General features: G+C 43.1%; 1 protein-coding gene across 1 annotated transcript; it reads left to right on the top strand.

Annotated features, from left to right (window-relative positions):
* Positions 1-3231: 3231 nt before the first annotated feature.
* On the top strand, positions 3232-10643 carry LOC123631596 (gap junction gamma-3 protein-like). Its single transcript, XM_045541386.1, has 3 exons — positions 3232-3494; positions 9442-10229; positions 10536-10643. Exons 2-3 carry the CDS (start codon positions 9446-9448, stop codon positions 10541-10543), a joined length of 792 nt encoding a protein of 263 aa, XP_045397342.1. The 5' UTR covers positions 3232-3494; positions 9442-9445; the 3' UTR covers positions 10544-10643.
* The last annotated feature ends 6223 nt before the right edge of the window (positions 10644-16866 follow it).

Raw genomic sequence — 16866 nt, 5'->3', positions numbered from 1 at the left:
GAACTGGGAAAAGCAAGAGCTTCCATTAATAGAGTTGAGATGTTAGAACACTTATGGAAAATTGTGAATAAAGTGTTCAAAGTTCTAGAGAAATGGACATGGGAGAACAGATCTATAATAAAAGCTTGGAAAGTCCACCACCAGACTATATTGCTTGGCAGTCCTGGAGAACAGTCACTTTTACCAAAGCAATAGTGAATGTGCTGGTAAAGAGGATTATAATAGCTGTGAAAAGCTCAGTAGTGTCCATCCTTTGTAGACTGAGGCTACAACTGACTCTCCAATAGCAATAGGGATGATAGGATCCTGAATTAGCAGAGGCTAGTTGGCAGCTCTTAAACATCAGAAGCAAGGTGGGCATAATTATCATAATGATCAGCAGGGCTGAAATGATGGCCAAAGGGTCCTGACCTGCAGCAGTGTATGGAGATGGCTAAAAAAATAGTTTTTCCATGGACACATATGGCTATAAATGCCTCAAATTTGATGAAAATATTAATCTACACATTTAAGAATCTCAACAAACTAAAAAAATCCACACTTATACATATCATAGTCAAACTGTCAAAAGCCAAAGACAAAATAAAAAACAAAGAGAGAATCTTGAAAGCATAAAGATGAAGCCTACAATAGCAGACAAGCCACATCAATTTGTGAGTATAAAATTAATCTTGTTCATTCTCTAAATGAACAGAACTGATGGTTAACAGCAGAAATGACAGCCAACACAATAGACATCTCAGTTGGTTCAGCTTACACAATTCTGATTGAAAAAAATCAAAGTCGAGCAAACTTTCTACTTACTGGGTGCCAAAACCTTTGTGTCCAGACCAGCTGCAGACAAGAGCAGAGCTTTCAATGGAAATTTTTAAAAAGTGGGATCAAGATCCTAAGCATTTCTTCAAAGAATTTTAACAGGAGATGAAACATGGCTTCACTGGTATGATCCTTGAAGACAAAGCAAAATCAAAGCAATTGTGTGGCTAACAAGAGGTGGAAGTGGTTCAGTCCAAGCAAAAGTGGACCAGTCAAGAGCAAAGGCCATGGCAATAGTTTTTTGGGATGATCAAGGCACTTTGCCCATTGAATTTCTGGAGGGCCAAAAAATGATACTGTCTGCTTATTATGAGAATGTTTGGAGAAAGTTATCCAAAGCTTTAGCAGAAAACTTCCCTAGAAATCTTCACTGGAGAGTTCTTCACTATGACAATGCTCCTGTTCATTCCTCTCATCAAACAAGGGCAATTTTGCAAGAGTTTTGATGGGAAATCTTTAGGCATCCACCTTCAGTCTTTTGACTTCTTTTTGTTTCCTAATCCTGAAAAAATCTGTAAAGGGGATCCATTTTTCTTCAGTTAATAATGTAAAAAGGACTGAATTGACACAGTTAAACCCCCAGAACCCTCAGTCCTGGTATCATCACTTACAAAAGTGTCTTCACCTATATTTTTTATTTTATCTTTTATCTATTATTTTAATTTCATTATCCTTGAATTTTTGAAATCGCCTCATAAAATCTACAGTCTAGACACTCCTCCTAGGTAAATGCTCTAAAGAAAATCTTGCATATGTGCAGAAATAGAAATGGATAAGAATGCATAACAGTGTTGGTAAAGCAGAAAAACTGGAAACAACCCAAATGTCCACCAACATTAGAAGACATAAATAACTGTGGTCAATTTAAACAATGAAGGACTACACAGAAAGTGAACATTAATAAACTTCAACTGCATGTATGAGTATTATTCATATTAACATGTATGAGTCTAAAATATATAATATGAAGGCAAACAGGAAATCACAGAAGTGTTAGGTCAACCCTAACTACAATGAGTGCTTGGAAATGTTACCTTTTAACCAGGCACATTAAGTAAAACAAGCATTTCTCTACTAAGGAAAAAGGGAAGAATGGATGTTGGGTGATCAGTAACAGTCTTTGATGAGTGGGTAAAAATAGTATTTCATTGCTATTTTACTGACTATTTCTTTGATTCCTACCTAGATCGAGTATTTACAGGCTTTGAATTACCTTTTCTATGAATGGTCTTTCCATGTCCTTGCCAAGTTTATATCCTGGTGCACTTAGAAATATTTCATAATTTGGATAAGCTCTCAATATAATCTTCTCACATGATATTTTGTGTTATTTTTTTTCTGCTTTAGAGAGGATGATGCCAAGAGGATTTCTCTTTGGATGTTGTTTTCTCTTAGGATGTCCTGCACGCCGCTCTCCTCTGGGAACCACAGGAAGGATGTGAGGCTTCCCAGAGGCACTGAGGATAGCCACCCTTGTGAAGTAGTGGAAACTCTGCTGCTGGGGAATGTTCTTAAGACCCCATCCTTGAACCTATGGAGAGCACCAGAGAATCAAGACATCTCATCCCTGCAGGGACCACCAGTTCTGTAGAGCTGACTGCTGGCAGCAGATGTTTTGGAGAGCCTTAAACAAGAAGGAACCAGGGTCTTGGACAGGGTCTAGGGAAAAACAAGGGCATCAGGGAATAGGATTTGGGGTGGTGGGTGCTGATTCAGTCCTGGGTTATGAGGAGGCTTTTGTGCCCAGGCACAGAGAGAAGGAGCACTGTGGCTGAACCTCGTGCCTAAGCCAGGGGTAGTATCTGGAACTGAGGTTCCCTGCAGCATCTCCTCTGCCTTGAAGAATCCAGTGTTGACCTGGGAGCTGCCTCAGGCAACAGAACAGACCCGCCCTGCACTCCACATTCCCACCCACTCACCAGCTCACCCTGCCTTGACCCTTCACCTTTTCTGCCACGTCTTTGGAGGGGATCCTGGCTCTGGCCATGGAGGCAGGTAGGGGTGTCAGGGTGCAGGTGTCACAGTTTTCAGTGGGCCTGACTGATGGAGGCTTGGGCTCTCTGGGTTACTGAGAGCACATAGAGCAAATTTCCACCATGCCATGAGGGGAGCCTGTGCTATTTCTCTGAGCGAAGAGGAGAGGACATCCCAGGCCACCATGAGTTCTGAGATGAAGACTGATGGAGGAAATGAAGCCAACTAATACAAAAACACAAATACATACATGTATCTACTTAGGCAGATGTGTGCACACACACTGTTCTGTGGGTAAACTTGTGCTTTGGGTACTTTGGGCAGGAGAATGGGGGGTTAGTAGAGATTCAAATCCATGGGAATTCCATCTGTTGTTGCCTGCAAACCCCAATGTCGGAGACACACTGAAGCTGCCACTCCCCTTTTAGATGGTCTAAAAAATCCCTTTCAGTTCCCTTAGGAAACACCCCTCACCCTCAACAACAGAGTTGTTTTGCAGAGCTGAGCAGAGGGCCTGCTGCTGCTCCAGCTGCCATTCCTTTCCCCTTTAGGAAGGCTGCCAGGAATGACAAGGGGAGGGGGAAGAAGTGGGCGGCAGTGGCAGGAGGCAGCGCTGGGGAGAGTGGGACCTGCGGGCTCCAGTCTGAGGACTCTTCTCTCTGCCTCTCTCCCCTGTTGTGGGTGCTTCTGCTCAAACATACCAGGTGAGTGCAGGGGCAGAGAGTGGCGGGGCTGGCTCAGGGCCTGGTGGTGGTGGTGGTGGGGGCCTGCCCTGGGCTCTATAGAGGCTTCTCTGACTCTGATGCCCACACGAGTCACCTGAGGATATTATTAAAATTCAGATATGATTTTGCAAGCCTGGGCTGTGTGGCCTGAGATTCTGCATTCCTAGTGATGCCAGTGTTGCTCCTCCATGGCCACCCTGTGAGTAAAAGAATCTAGAACATTTTCCAGGCTGGGTGGAGCACGATGGAGCTGTGAGCCTGGGTCTGAGCCTCGTGGTCCTGCCCTCCCAACTGGACATTCCCTCCCTCACACCATAACTCCATGAGATGGATTCTGCCACCAGTAGAATCCTGAAATTTTTTCTCTGAAAGAATAAGAGATGCTTAGAAAAGTTCTTACCAAAATCATGATGGAATTTTAAAAAATCTGTGAGAATATTTGAAAATCCCTTCAAGCCCTTCCTTCTTCTCCCAACTCTGGAGCTCATGGTTTTTGTTTCACTGACTAAAATCCTGAGGGGGCTCAGATCCTGCTAACTTGTCAACAAATTTATTTGCAAACTGTTTCTCCACTCCCAGAAACAGGAGTGTCCTTTAAGCCGAGCTTTGTCAACAATGCTGAGCTGGGAGCTTTGGTAGCATCTCCCCTTTCTTTTGTCTCAGCTCTCTGGGCCCTGAAATTTGGCCTGGTGGCCCTGTCCCCTGTGAGGCAAAGCTGCAGACTTGTTCATGGGACAAGGATGCGGGTCTCAGAGAAGGAGACAGGTGGGGTGGGGACAACTGGACCTGACTGAGGAGACCACAGGGTCCCAGGAAAGCAGAGGATGAGGGAGGATGGGGGCTTTTGTATAGGAAGCTCCTTTGGTGTGCACACGTTGGGAGGTGGAGATGAATTTGTCTGCATACTACAGAAGGCCCCAAGTGAATGTGTGTGAAATAAGCATTGTTTTGGCAGTAGCAGCCATGGGTGAACAGCAAGGAAGTGTGCTCAGGATTAGCTATGGGAGTTCTAAATCAAGGGATCCTCAGGCAGGTCCTTTAGTCCCGCTGTTGCCCGTCCAACAACCTCCCTTCCAACCCCCCAAAGCTCTGTGGTGAGCTCTGGAGACCTCAGCTCAGTTCTGGAAGTCTCTGAAGACATTTGAGTGTCCGGTCATGAGCCGTGGTGGGAGAGAGAGGAACCAGAGGTAGGGCGTCTGGGAACCACTCAAGTTCCTAACAGTTATGATATACCAGGTCTGCTGCCCTGTGTTCAATTCCAAGTCTGCTGGGAAAGTGCTAGAAATATGTTTAGAGGATGCTTGGCCTGCACTTTGAAATAAGATGAGGCTGAGAGCAAGGCTTGAGAATTTACCAAATTAGCATTTAATCTGCTAACTCTCTGACAGAGCCAGGGCAGACACCTTCAGAGCTCTGGGGCTGCTTTCCTTAAATCCAGGGATCCTGTAGACTTATGAGGCAGGGCAGGGCTGCAGGCACACTCACCGATGGGGCTGGCTAAGGAGGTTGTGTGGCTAATCCAGAAGATGGGCTGATTATCACGGCCCCATCAAACGGGAGGCTAGAAAAGCCCTTTGAGATGTTCTGGTACAGGCAACTTGCTTTGCAGAGCTGGTAACTGAGACTAAGAGTGGAGAACTGATGGCTCAGTGTGACCCTGACCTAGCGTTTCTCAACCAAGGGGGAATTTGCTCTCTAGGGGACAATTGGCAATGTCTGGAGACAGTTTTGGTGGTCACAATGTAGATGGGAGGGGAGAGGTATGTTGCTGGCATTTAGTGGGTAGAGACCAGAGGTGCTGCTAAGCATGCTACAATGCACAGGATAGACCACCCACAACAAAGAATTATCCGGCTCCAGACAATGCCAAGGTTCAGAAACCCAATACCAGCATTGGAAGTGAACCTTCCTTTTGGTCCTCTGCGGAGCTCAATATTTCCCCAAACAAACTTAGCCAAACATTTATTGAAAAACTACTTCTTTCCAAGTCCCTTCACTAAGTTCTTTCTCCCTTGATAGTGATTTTGTTTCATTATTGTCTTGATTTTCAAATTAGGAAGCAGACTTTGTTTCCATATCTATTTACCTTTTATTATTTTCAATTATGCATTTTCTTCCTCTGAATTCTAGAAGTGCTTCTCAAGTATGTTTTCCAGTACCCCTATTTGATTTTCCTTAGAATTGGTCCTGTTGCCAAGACCAAGGTGGATTTTAATTGTGCTTTTGATCTTTCTCATCCTCTATTTGTAGTGGGTTTATTATGCATTTAAAAAGCCCATTCACTGTCACTTTTGAGGAGTCTTGAGAATGATAAGAGATAAATATTTATCTTCAATCTGCCATCTCTGATCATGAGACCAATTTTGCATCTTTCTAGAGACTGAAAATAGATTTCTTCTAAAAATTTTAACCCTTTTTTTTTTTTTTTTGGCAACAGATGTTTTGCTCTGTCTCCCAGGCTAGAGTGCAGTGGCATCATCATAGCTCACTGCAGCCTCCAACTCCTGGGCTCAAGTGATCCTCCTGCCTCAGCCTCCCGAATATCTGGGACTACAGGCACATATCACATGCCCACCATACCTGGCTATAGAACTGGGGTCTCGCTGTTGCCCAGGCTGTTCTCGAACTCCTGGGCTTAAGTGATCCTCCTGCTTCGGCCTCCCCAAAGTGCTGGGATTATAGGCGTGAGCCACCATGCCTGGCCAGTAACCCAATTTTATAGAATAGAATTTTCAGTGGCCTAATATACCTCTGAGTCTTCACAGTCTTTGACAGAGGCAGAAAGACAGGGACTGAGGGGCAGGCAGGGGTTCAAAGTCTGACTCCTAGTAGCTCAAATATGCTCTCTTACTGTTGGTGGATGGCAACATATTTCTCCGGTCAACTGAGGCCCTTACAGAACACTTCCTTGGAAGCATCTCATTCCATTGCTCTGACTGCACAGAAGTGACCATTTTGCCTAAGCTTTGGCATATGGCTTGCTCTCATGTATAGTTTACGACACTAATGCCCATTGAAAATTGTTTTGTGCATATTTCTGGGTATTATAATTGGGAGGCTGATATGAGACAAACGAGGCATGTCTCATTTGCTGCCATGGTAATTTAGAAGCCCAGGTTATTATTAGTAGAGGTAAGGGAGATAACTAAGATATTCACAGAAAGGAAACAAGGGGGAGTCTGAATTATAGGGAAGATAATGGGGGATCAAATCCTTGAAGAAGCAGGAAAGGAGAGACCCAAAGACACAGATTTGGATGGGAAAGTAGCTTTGACAAGTGTAGGTACACCTTTTTCTCTAAGATATTGGAGAAGGAAGTAAGTATGAAGAGAAGAGAAAGTAGTAGCTGTTGGGTTTCACATCAAAGAGTCTCTATTTTCTCTGTGGAATAAGAGGTTTGCATGTTGTCTTCCTGTTTGAGTTGCTATTATATAACAAAATACTTTAGACTGGGTAATTTATAAACAACAGAAACTTATTTCCTTTTTTTTTTTTTTTTCTATTTTTAGTAGAGACGGGGTCTTGCTCTTGCTCAGGCTGGTCTCAATCTCTTGAGCTCAAGTGATCCTCCAGCCTCAGCCTCCCAGAGAGCTGGGATTGCAGGTGTGAGCCACCGCGCCCATCCTTCAACAGAAATTTATTTTTCATTGTTCTGGATGCTGGGAAGTCCAAGATCAAGGCACCAGCACATTTGGTGTTTGGTGAGGGCCTGTTCTTCATAGATGGTGGCTTCTGTGTGTCCTCACATGGTGGAAGGGCTCTTATCCCATTCAGGATAGGACATAAGGACCTTCTGCTATAGTTTGGATATGGTTGGTTTGTCTCCACCAAATCTCATGTTGAAATTTAATCCCCAGCGTGGTGGTGTTGCAAGGTGGGGCCTGGTGGGAAGTGTTTGGGCTGTGGGGGAGGATCCCTCAAGAATGGCTTGGTACCATTCTCATGGTAGTGAGTGAGTTCTTGCTCTTGTGAGACTGAGTTGGTTCTTGGGAATGGATTAGTTCCCTCGAGAGTGGTTATTGCAAAGCCAGGGTTTGGTCCCTCTTCACACATGCCCCCTTCCCCTTTGATCTTCGGTGCTATGTTTTGACACAGCAGGAAGCCCTTGCCAGAAGCTGAGCAGATGTCAGCGCCATTATTCTTATATAACCTGTAGAACCATGAGCTAAATAAACCTCTTTTCTTTATAAATTACCCAGTATTTGGTATTCCTCTATAGAAACACCCCCTAAAAGCCTCACCTCTTAATACCATCACACTGGGTACAACAGTCCCCTTTTATGCGCAGGGAATACATTCCAAGATCTCCAGTGGATGCCTGAAACCATGGATAGTACCAAATCCTAAATGTTTTTTCCTGTACGTACTCACCTATAACAGAGTTTAATTTATAAATTAGGCATAGTAAAAGATTAACAATAACGAATAATAAAATGGAACAATTATAACAATATGCCAGCATCACTACTCTTGTGTCTTGATGCCATTGTTAAGTAAAGTAAAGGTTACTTGAACACAAGCTCTGTGATACTGTGGCAGTAGATCCATAACCCAGATGACGACTACATGACTAACAGGTGGGGAGTGTCTACAGCGGGGATTTGCTGGACAAAGGAATTATTCACATGGGTGAGATGGAGAGGGACAGTGTGAGATTTTGTCACCTACTCAGAAAGGTGCACAACTTAAAATTTATGAATTATTTATTTCTGGAATTTGCCACATAATATTTTTGGACTATGTTGACTGTGGGTAACTGAAACTATGGAAAGGGAAACTGAAGATAAGGGGGAATGACTGTATTTGGTTCCAACATATGAATTTTGGGAGGACACCAACATTGAGACCACATCACATGGTCTGAGAATGAGAGGAACCAGATGTGTGAGGGTTTGTGCTAAATGATGGTTTGAAAGAGCTGCTGGGCGTTGGGGAAGGCTGCCGATTGGGACAGAGATGAAGATGGTGAACTTGGGCTTGCAGCATGATGGTATTTTGTCCAGGGAATTTCTGAAGCCTGTCCTTGACCGCGGTCATCTCTTACCATGAGGGAGATAAATGCCCAAAGAACAATGGCAGATGGGAGTCAGACTTTCAGTTTCTATCCAGTCAGCTCTGGCTTTGGCCCCAAATCCCACGGCATTTAATTCTGGTAAATTCTGCTGGGTTACCTTCAAAATACTCTCTTTTTCCTAAGTTTGTAAGGTAGGTCTTACAAGAGCATCAGACTAAAGCAAGCCTTGACACTTGTCCTGTTCATTTCATCCCAAACCCGTTTAACTCTTTAACCTAACTGCATCTCAATCTCACCGCTCTCATGGGAGTAGAGACCCATCCAGACACACTGTGTGTGCCCAAGGGCATTGGAGGCAAAGAAAAGAAGACGGGGGGGGGGGGGAGGGGGAGAGAGAGAGAGAGAGAGAGAGAGAGAGAGAGAGCGCGAGCGAGCACGTTCCCTCCCTGTGTCAGCACTGATTTTGTTACCATGGCGCTGTTAGCACCAGACCTAGCAGCCATCATGTGGGGAAGCAACAGTTTTCAAAGGCTGAGTAATCAAAAATGCCAGTCTGGACTCTTACATGTAGCTTTTGGGAAAGAGAGAGAGGGAGGGAGGGAAGGAATGAGACAAAGACGGACCCTGGTCTCTACCTGAGAATTCCTCTCCACTCCAGCAGTACAGAAGGGGAGGGTGGAAGAGAGAGAGCCACACCCCCACACACTCATTATTATTATTTTACATAGATGATTTCATTAACTAGTAAATAGGTGCAATCAGAGTCTTGGTATTTGATCAACCAGATCCTTGGAGAGAAGCAAATAGGTTTGCCTCCCCATCCTTGGATTGGGAGTGACAAGGTGGACTGGAGCTCCCTCTAAAGGACAGTGAGCAACACACATGCAGTGACTACTGTCCTCTGCTCTGTAGCAGGATGAGTGGCGGCTTCCTGAGGCAGCTGCTGGCTGAGGAGGCCGGGCACTCCACCCCAGTGGGGCGCCTCCTGCTCCCCGTGCTCCTGGGATTCCGCCTCCTGCTGCTGGCTGCCGGTGGGCCTGGCGTCTACGGCGATGAGCAGAGTGAATTCGTGTGTCACACCCAGCAGCCGGGCTGCAAGGCTGCCTGCTTCGACGCCTTCCACCCCCTCTCCCCACTGCGCTTCTGGACATTCCAGGTCATGTTGGTGGCTGTTCCCAGCGCCCTCTACATGGGTTTCACCCTGTATCATGTGATCTGGCACTGGGAAGAATCAGGAAAGGTGAAGAAGGAGGAGGAGACCCTGCTCCACGAAGGGCAGAGCGGCAGAGGTGCCCCAGGGGCTGGAAGCCCCCGGCTGCTCTGGGCCTATATGGCACAGCTAGGGGCTCGACTGGCCCTTGAGGGGGCAGCCTTGGGAGGGCAGTACCATCTGTATGGGTTCCAGATGCCCAGCTCCTTTGCATGTCGTCGAGAGCCGTGCCTTGGTAGTATAACCTGTACTCTGTCCCGCCCCTCTGAGAAGACCATCTTCCTAAAGACCATGTTTGGGGTCAGTGGGTTCTGTCTCCTGTTTACTCTTTTGGAGCTTGTGCTTCTGGGTTTGGGGAGATGGTGGAAGATCCAGAAGCACAAATCTTCCTCCTCTAACTACCGCCCAACTTCAGAGAGCACCAGAAGACACAAGGAACCAACTGATAGCTTTCCAGTGGTGGAAACCAAAGAGCAGTTTCGAGAAGCAGGTGAGAAGGATACTCTCTTTTCCTGCCACTGATGTCTCTGTCCTGATGACCTCCTCTTGGGGCGGGTCCCTCACCCTTCTGGGAAGTACAACTTCTGCATGTTACAAAGTAGATAATCAGGTTCTAGGCAGATGTATTCTGACCACTGCTCCCCACCCATCTCCCAATATCCATCCCTTTGAATTTGATGATTCCTTCCAGTGAACCAGGAAGACAGTGCTAGTCCATTGTACCTCCTGAATTTCCATTTAGGTCTCTTTACACTTAGGAAAAATCTCAGCTTCTGCTTGGTTCTCTACTTTGCAGAGTTATGAAGACACCTGGCTTGCCTGAAGGAAACCCTATAATTGGATCTTCTTCCCAACATCCATGGAGTGGGGACTCATATCCATGACAAATTAGAGGCTGTTGAAGGATCTCTAAGGGCCATGGTAGGCCGTACTGTCTAAAGTGTTTCCTTGAAGAGTTCTTGATTGTACCTTCTTACTCAAATTCTCTGGTGTCAACATCACAATTTTCATGGGCTCGGTTCAACAGTCAGCCAGCAGAAGCCTCCATAAACCATGACTCTCCCCTGCCCTGCTCAATAAATACTGACGACTTGTGTTGGTATTCCTGTTGCTGAAGATAATGATCCTTCCTGCCCCAGTGACTCATTTATCTCTTTTTTGTTGTTCCACATTCTCTGCTTTCCCAGTGCCAAAGTCCTGAAACCTATGAGTGTTCCTCAGCCCTGCACCATATGTTACAGCTGGAAACTCTGGTCTTTCAAGCATGTATAACCCAATGTCCCTTAATATCTAGAGGAGATTTATTCAAACGCCCAACCGCATCCTTTAGGAAGATTACTGTGAATTCAGGGGCTTATGTCCCTTTGGCCACTGATAGCTCTGATTTCTGCTTTATTCTCATTCTCCACTTGGTGCCCTGCAGCTGTTCTCCAGCACAGCAGCAACTCAAATGCAGGACCAAGTCCCTACTTTTTAAACTCACAACCTCCACTACAACACAGAAAAGATTGTTATACTGCTGATTCGAGAGTAAGAGCAAGAGAGGTTTATATCACAGTGTGATTCAGTGAATGACTGAAATCTGAATACCAGGATTCTTGCACCCCTCAGTCATTTCTGTTGGACAGTGTTCTACCCACCCACCTTTTTACAGAACCCCACCCCTTCCTCAGTTCTCCCTTGCCCTCAAAGTCTCTGCAAAGAGCAGTTACCTCATTTGTTTTCTCCTTCTGAATCCCAAGTGATGCCCAAGTAAGTTAGGCAGGCTCATCTCTACGGAAAGACATTGAATTCACCAAGGGATGGTTTGGCAACTAGGGAAAAAATAAGTTTTATTGCTGCCACAGGAGTGTTTCATAAGCATCCATTATCCACTTTAGTCAGATCCCAGCCAAGGTGACTAAGGAAAAAAGTAAATGCCATCATGCACAATTTCTCCTTATTTCACCCTTTGAAAAACAGCTTTACTGAGATAGGATTCATATACCATAACATTCACCTATTTAATGTATACAATTAAATAGTTTCTAGTATATTCTCAGAGTTCTGTATCCATCAACACAATCAATTTTAGAACATTTTCATCAACTGAAAAAAACAAAAACCCGATACCCTTTAACGGTTACCCTCAACCTCTTATTTCTCCCCACGCATATGCACCCAACAGTCTACTTTCTGTCTCTGTGGATTCTCCTACACCTTCACATAAATGGAATCATACAGTAGTGGTCTTTTGTGTCTGGCTTTTTTCACTTAGCATAATATTTTTGAGGTTCATGTTGTACCATGTATCAGAACTTCATTCCTTTTTGTGGTTTAATGTTATTTCATTGTTAGAATATACCACATTTTGGTATACCATTTGGTATGTTATCCATTCTTCAATTTCCAGACATTTGGATTGTTTCCATTTTTTTGCTATTATGAATATCGCTATGAACACTTGTGTATCAAATTTTGTGTGAACATATATTTTCAGTACTCTTGGGTAAATACCCAGCAGTAGATTGCTGGGCCATATGGAAACTCTATGTCTAATCTACCTTTTGGGGAGCTGCCAAACTGTTTCCACAGAAGCTGCCATATTTTTACATTCCAACCAGCAATGTGTGAGGGTTCCAATTTAGCCACATCCTCACCATCACTTGTTATTTAGTGCTTTTTTAAAATTCTAGCCACCCTAGTGGCTGTGAAGTGATATCTCATTGTAATTTTGATTTGTACTTCCCTAATGGCTAACAATGTTGAGCATCTTTCATGTGTTTTTTTTTTGACATTTGTATATCTTGTTTTGAAAAATGTCTATTCAAATCCTTTGCCCATTTTAAAATTGGGTTATTTGTATTTTTGTTGTTGCATTGTAAGAGATCTTTATATATTCTGGGCATTACATATTCATCATATATATGATTTCCAAATATTTTCTCCTATTCTGTGGCTTGTCTTTCACTTTCTTGAGAGTGTTCTTTGATGCACAAAACTTTTAAATTTTGATGAAGTCCAATTTATCCATTTTTTCTTTTGTTACTTATGATTTTGATGTCATATTTAGGAAACTGTTGTCTAATTCATGGCCATGATAAATTTCCATCCATGTTTCCATCTAAGAGTTTTATAGTTTCAACTTTTAGATTTAGGTCTAAGATTGATTTTGAGTTAATTTTTGTGTATGGTGTAAGATAAGGGTCAAACTTTATCTAGTGCATGTGCATATCCAGTTGTCCCAGTACCATTTCCTGAAAAGACTATTCTTCCTTCATTGAATAGGGAAGTCTTGGCCCCCTAGTTGAAAATCAATTGATCATAGACGTATGGAGTTATTGTGGAACTCTTACTTCTAGTCCATTGATCTGTATGTTTATTCTTTTTTTCTTTTCTTTTTTTGAGACAGAGTCTCACTGTGTCTCCCTGGGTAGAGTGCAGTGATGTCATCATAGCTCACTGCAACCTCAAACTCCTGGGCTCAAGAGATCCTCCTGCCTCAGCCTCCCAAGTAGCTGGGACTACAGGAGCACACCAGCATCTACTTCTGGTGAGGGCGTCAGGGAGCTTCCAATCACAATGGAAGGCAAAGAGGGAGCAGGTATTGTCACATGGCAAGAGAGGGAGAAACAGAGAGAGAGAAGAGAGAAGAAGAGAAGAAAAAAAGAAGAGAAGAGAAGGGAGGCAGGGAGGAGGGAGGAGAGCGGGTGCCCACGATCTTTTAAGCAACCAGCTCTCCCATGAGCTACTAGAGGGAGAACTTACCCATCACCAAGGGGACAGCACCAAACCATTCATGGGGGATCCACCCCCCATGACCCACACCTCCCACTAGGCCCAACCACCAATATCCAGGGGGTCAAATTTCAACATGAGACTTGGAGTGGACAAACATCCAAACTATGTTGGGATTATAACCCAAAGTATAAAATAAGAATCCATGAGTCTAGTCAGATATAAATAAATAATTGAATAAATTGGAGATAATTGACAAATTTCTCATGCAGAAGAATATCCCCTCTCAAGGAGGTGAAGCATAACTCTTCACTCTTTAGGTGTGGCTGCACCGAGGGACTTCCTGCTAAAGAGTAAAATTGGGGAAGGAAGGGAAGAATAACTCTACAGGGGAGAAAACTGTCAAACACTACCTCAGCCGGGTGATCAAGATTAACATTAACGTGATAAGTGATGTTGATAGCGTGTACCCTCGATACAAAGTGATGATGGTTTTTGTATTTTTCAGTTCTAAAATTTCCATATGGTTAATCTTTATATCTTCTGTTTCTTTCCTGAGACTTTGTATCTTTCCATTTGAATAGCTGCTTTCTAGTATTTGATAATTACAACATCTGTGGCAACTCATAGTTTGCATCTGTTGATTTCTTTTTCCAGCGTGAGCTGAGATTTTCCTGGTTCATCATGTGTCAATCATTTTTGTATTGTATTCTGGACATTTTGAATATTATTATGATGCTTTTGGTCTTGTTTAAATTCTGTGGGGAATGTTGACATTTATATTGTAATAGGCATCTAACCCAGCTGGTTTCAGGCCACAAGTTCTGACCAGCCTTCTGAGGGTTGTGATTCCAATGTTAGTTCAGTTTTCACAGCCTTTGTAATGCTATTCTGACAGGTCCCACATGAATGCAACCCAAGGGCCAATTTGGGACTTGGGTGGTAATCTGGGGCCTGAGAACTGGACTCACAGTGCAGTTCTCAAAGTCTTTGGTATGCTATTAAGGGTCAGATTCATCCTACCAGAAAAGGGGAATATTCTCAACAGAATCCTAAAGTTACTTATATATCAGAGGCAGTGTAGAGAAGGCATCTGCAGTGGTGTGGAAGGTCTTCTGACAGGAAACAAAGGATGGAGGAAAACTGAACTAGTCCTCTCCCTCTGGGAAATACTGACAGCACCATTGGCCTCAAGAGGAAGTCAAGGGTATACCTCTCTGAAGTAAGATATATAATAAATAAAACTCCCAGAAATAGTAGATCAGCTGTAGATGTTGGGCAGTGTTCTTGGTAACTTTTAACCACAAGGTATTACGAAACCCTTACAAAGAGGACATAAACTACCCATATACTCAGCCTGACCCAACATCAACCCCTTTCACTGCCATATAATTTTAACCATTGTTCCTGTTATTAGTGCTTTCACTGCCAGGGAAACAGAGATTCTCATATGGGCTTAATGGTATGTACCACATTAACAAATTAAACCATATAATTATCCTCCTGAATAATATCTTAACTGTAACTTTGTGAGAAACCCTGAGCTAGAACCATCCAATCAGGCCACTCCTAAATTTCTGACCCACCAAAACTGTATGAGGTAATAAATGCTAATTTTTAAAGCTGCTAAATTTTGGGATAATTTGGTACCAGAAGTGGTTCCAGAGGAATAGACACTGTTAGGACTTTAAAGACATAACTGCACTATCTCCTCACTTGCATGGTGTCTGAGAGAAGGCTGCTACAGTACTTATCGTTTTCCCTTGTAGATAATGTGTCTTTTTTCTCTGGCTGCCTTCAAGATTTTCTCTTTGTCTTTGGTTGTCAGCAGTTTGAATGTAATAAGCTTAGTTTCTTAATTTTAACTTTAGTTTCTTACATTTTAAGAAAGGTATCCTGCTCGGTGTTCTCTGAGCTCCTTGAATTGGTTTGATGTCTCTCACTAATTATGGAAATTTTCAGCCATTATTTCCTGATTTGATAGTTGATATTTTCCCACTGCTCTTGGATGCTCTGTTTTTATCAATCTTTTTTTATCTTTGTGTTTCAGTAATTTCTATTTACCTATCTTTAGGTTTATTGATCTTTTTTCTTCAACTGTGTTGAGTCTAATAATGGGCCCAGTGAAGGCATTCTTTATCACTATTACATTTTTTATTTCTGTAATTTCCATTTTATTCTTTCTTATGGTTTCCATCTATTTGCTGAAATTAGCTATCTGAGCATACATGTTGTTTACTTTTCCCCTTAAGTCCTTGACCATATTAATCATGGTTATTTTAATTTCCCTTTCTGATAGTTCTAACATCTATGCCATAGGAGTCTGGGTTTTAATGATTGCTTTATCTCTTTAGACTGTGTTTTTTTGTCTTTCTGCATAATTATTAATTTTTTCTTCTCATTGAAAGCCGGACACATTGTATAAACAGATGTTTAAATAAATATTATTATGGTTGGAGATGAGTGTGCCTTTCCTTCTGTTATATCATAGTACCTAGTGTTGGTGGTGGTGTATCATTATAGTCAGGAGTTGGGCTAGGTTTAAAGTTTACTGTTGTGGTGGTTATCCTCAGTGCACTACAGGCTTCATATTTCTCTAGTGATAACTTATGTGTAAAATGTAGGCTTTATTTTGATAGTAAATATGCTTTAGAGAGGTCTGTGTGGGTGCCAAGTTGACAACGGGCAGACAGTGGTGATTTTGTAATGTGTCAACTCTGTTAAGCTCAACTATGTTTCTTAGAATTTCCTTTCCTATTTGTTCCTGGTTAAAGTAGTCTAAAAAAGACATGTTTGTGTAAGTTTTGGAGGGCAGACATGAAGCAGCTCTATAGTTTTATACTGGAAAGGGTGGTGCAGGGACACTAGGTGCTACTGCAGCACTTTGTCACCTATCAGCCGGTTCACCTTGTTGGCATGGGGAATCAGCCTTCCCCTGGGTCATCCTTCAGTTTATTTGATTCCTGAGCCGAGTGTGTGTTTAGTACTGGTGTCAGTCCCTCTAGCAGGGATACCCATATCTTCAAAGTTGGACACAGTAAAAGAATGATCAGTTTGTGTTTTAGGTTCCAGCTCATTCTTGCTCTTCCCTACTTTATGTTGATCTTCCCTTTTAAACTGCTTGCTCTGCAGACTTAAAGAATCATAGTGATTATTTCTTTGATTGAACCTTGGCTGATATACAGACTTATAGACATTTTGTGATGCAGAAAATTGTGAATTAGGGAGCCTCAATTATTCTTAGTAAAGAAGAAGGTCATCTCAGGAGTATGGCAGGACAGAAGACATAAAGGCTGCTATAGTTTGGATATTTTGGCTCTTCAAAACTCATATTGTAATTTGATCTCCAATATTGGAGGTGGGGCCACCTCCTAGGGGGAAGTGTTTGGGTCATAGAGGTGGATCCCTCA

Source organism: Lemur catta, chromosome 2, assembly GCF_020740605.2.
Source record: "Lemur catta isolate mLemCat1 chromosome 2, mLemCat1.pri, whole genome shotgun sequence".
Taxonomy (NCBI): Eukaryota; Metazoa; Chordata; class Mammalia; order Primates; family Lemuridae; genus Lemur; species Lemur catta.
This window is presented reverse-complemented; position numbering and strand designations above follow the sequence as displayed.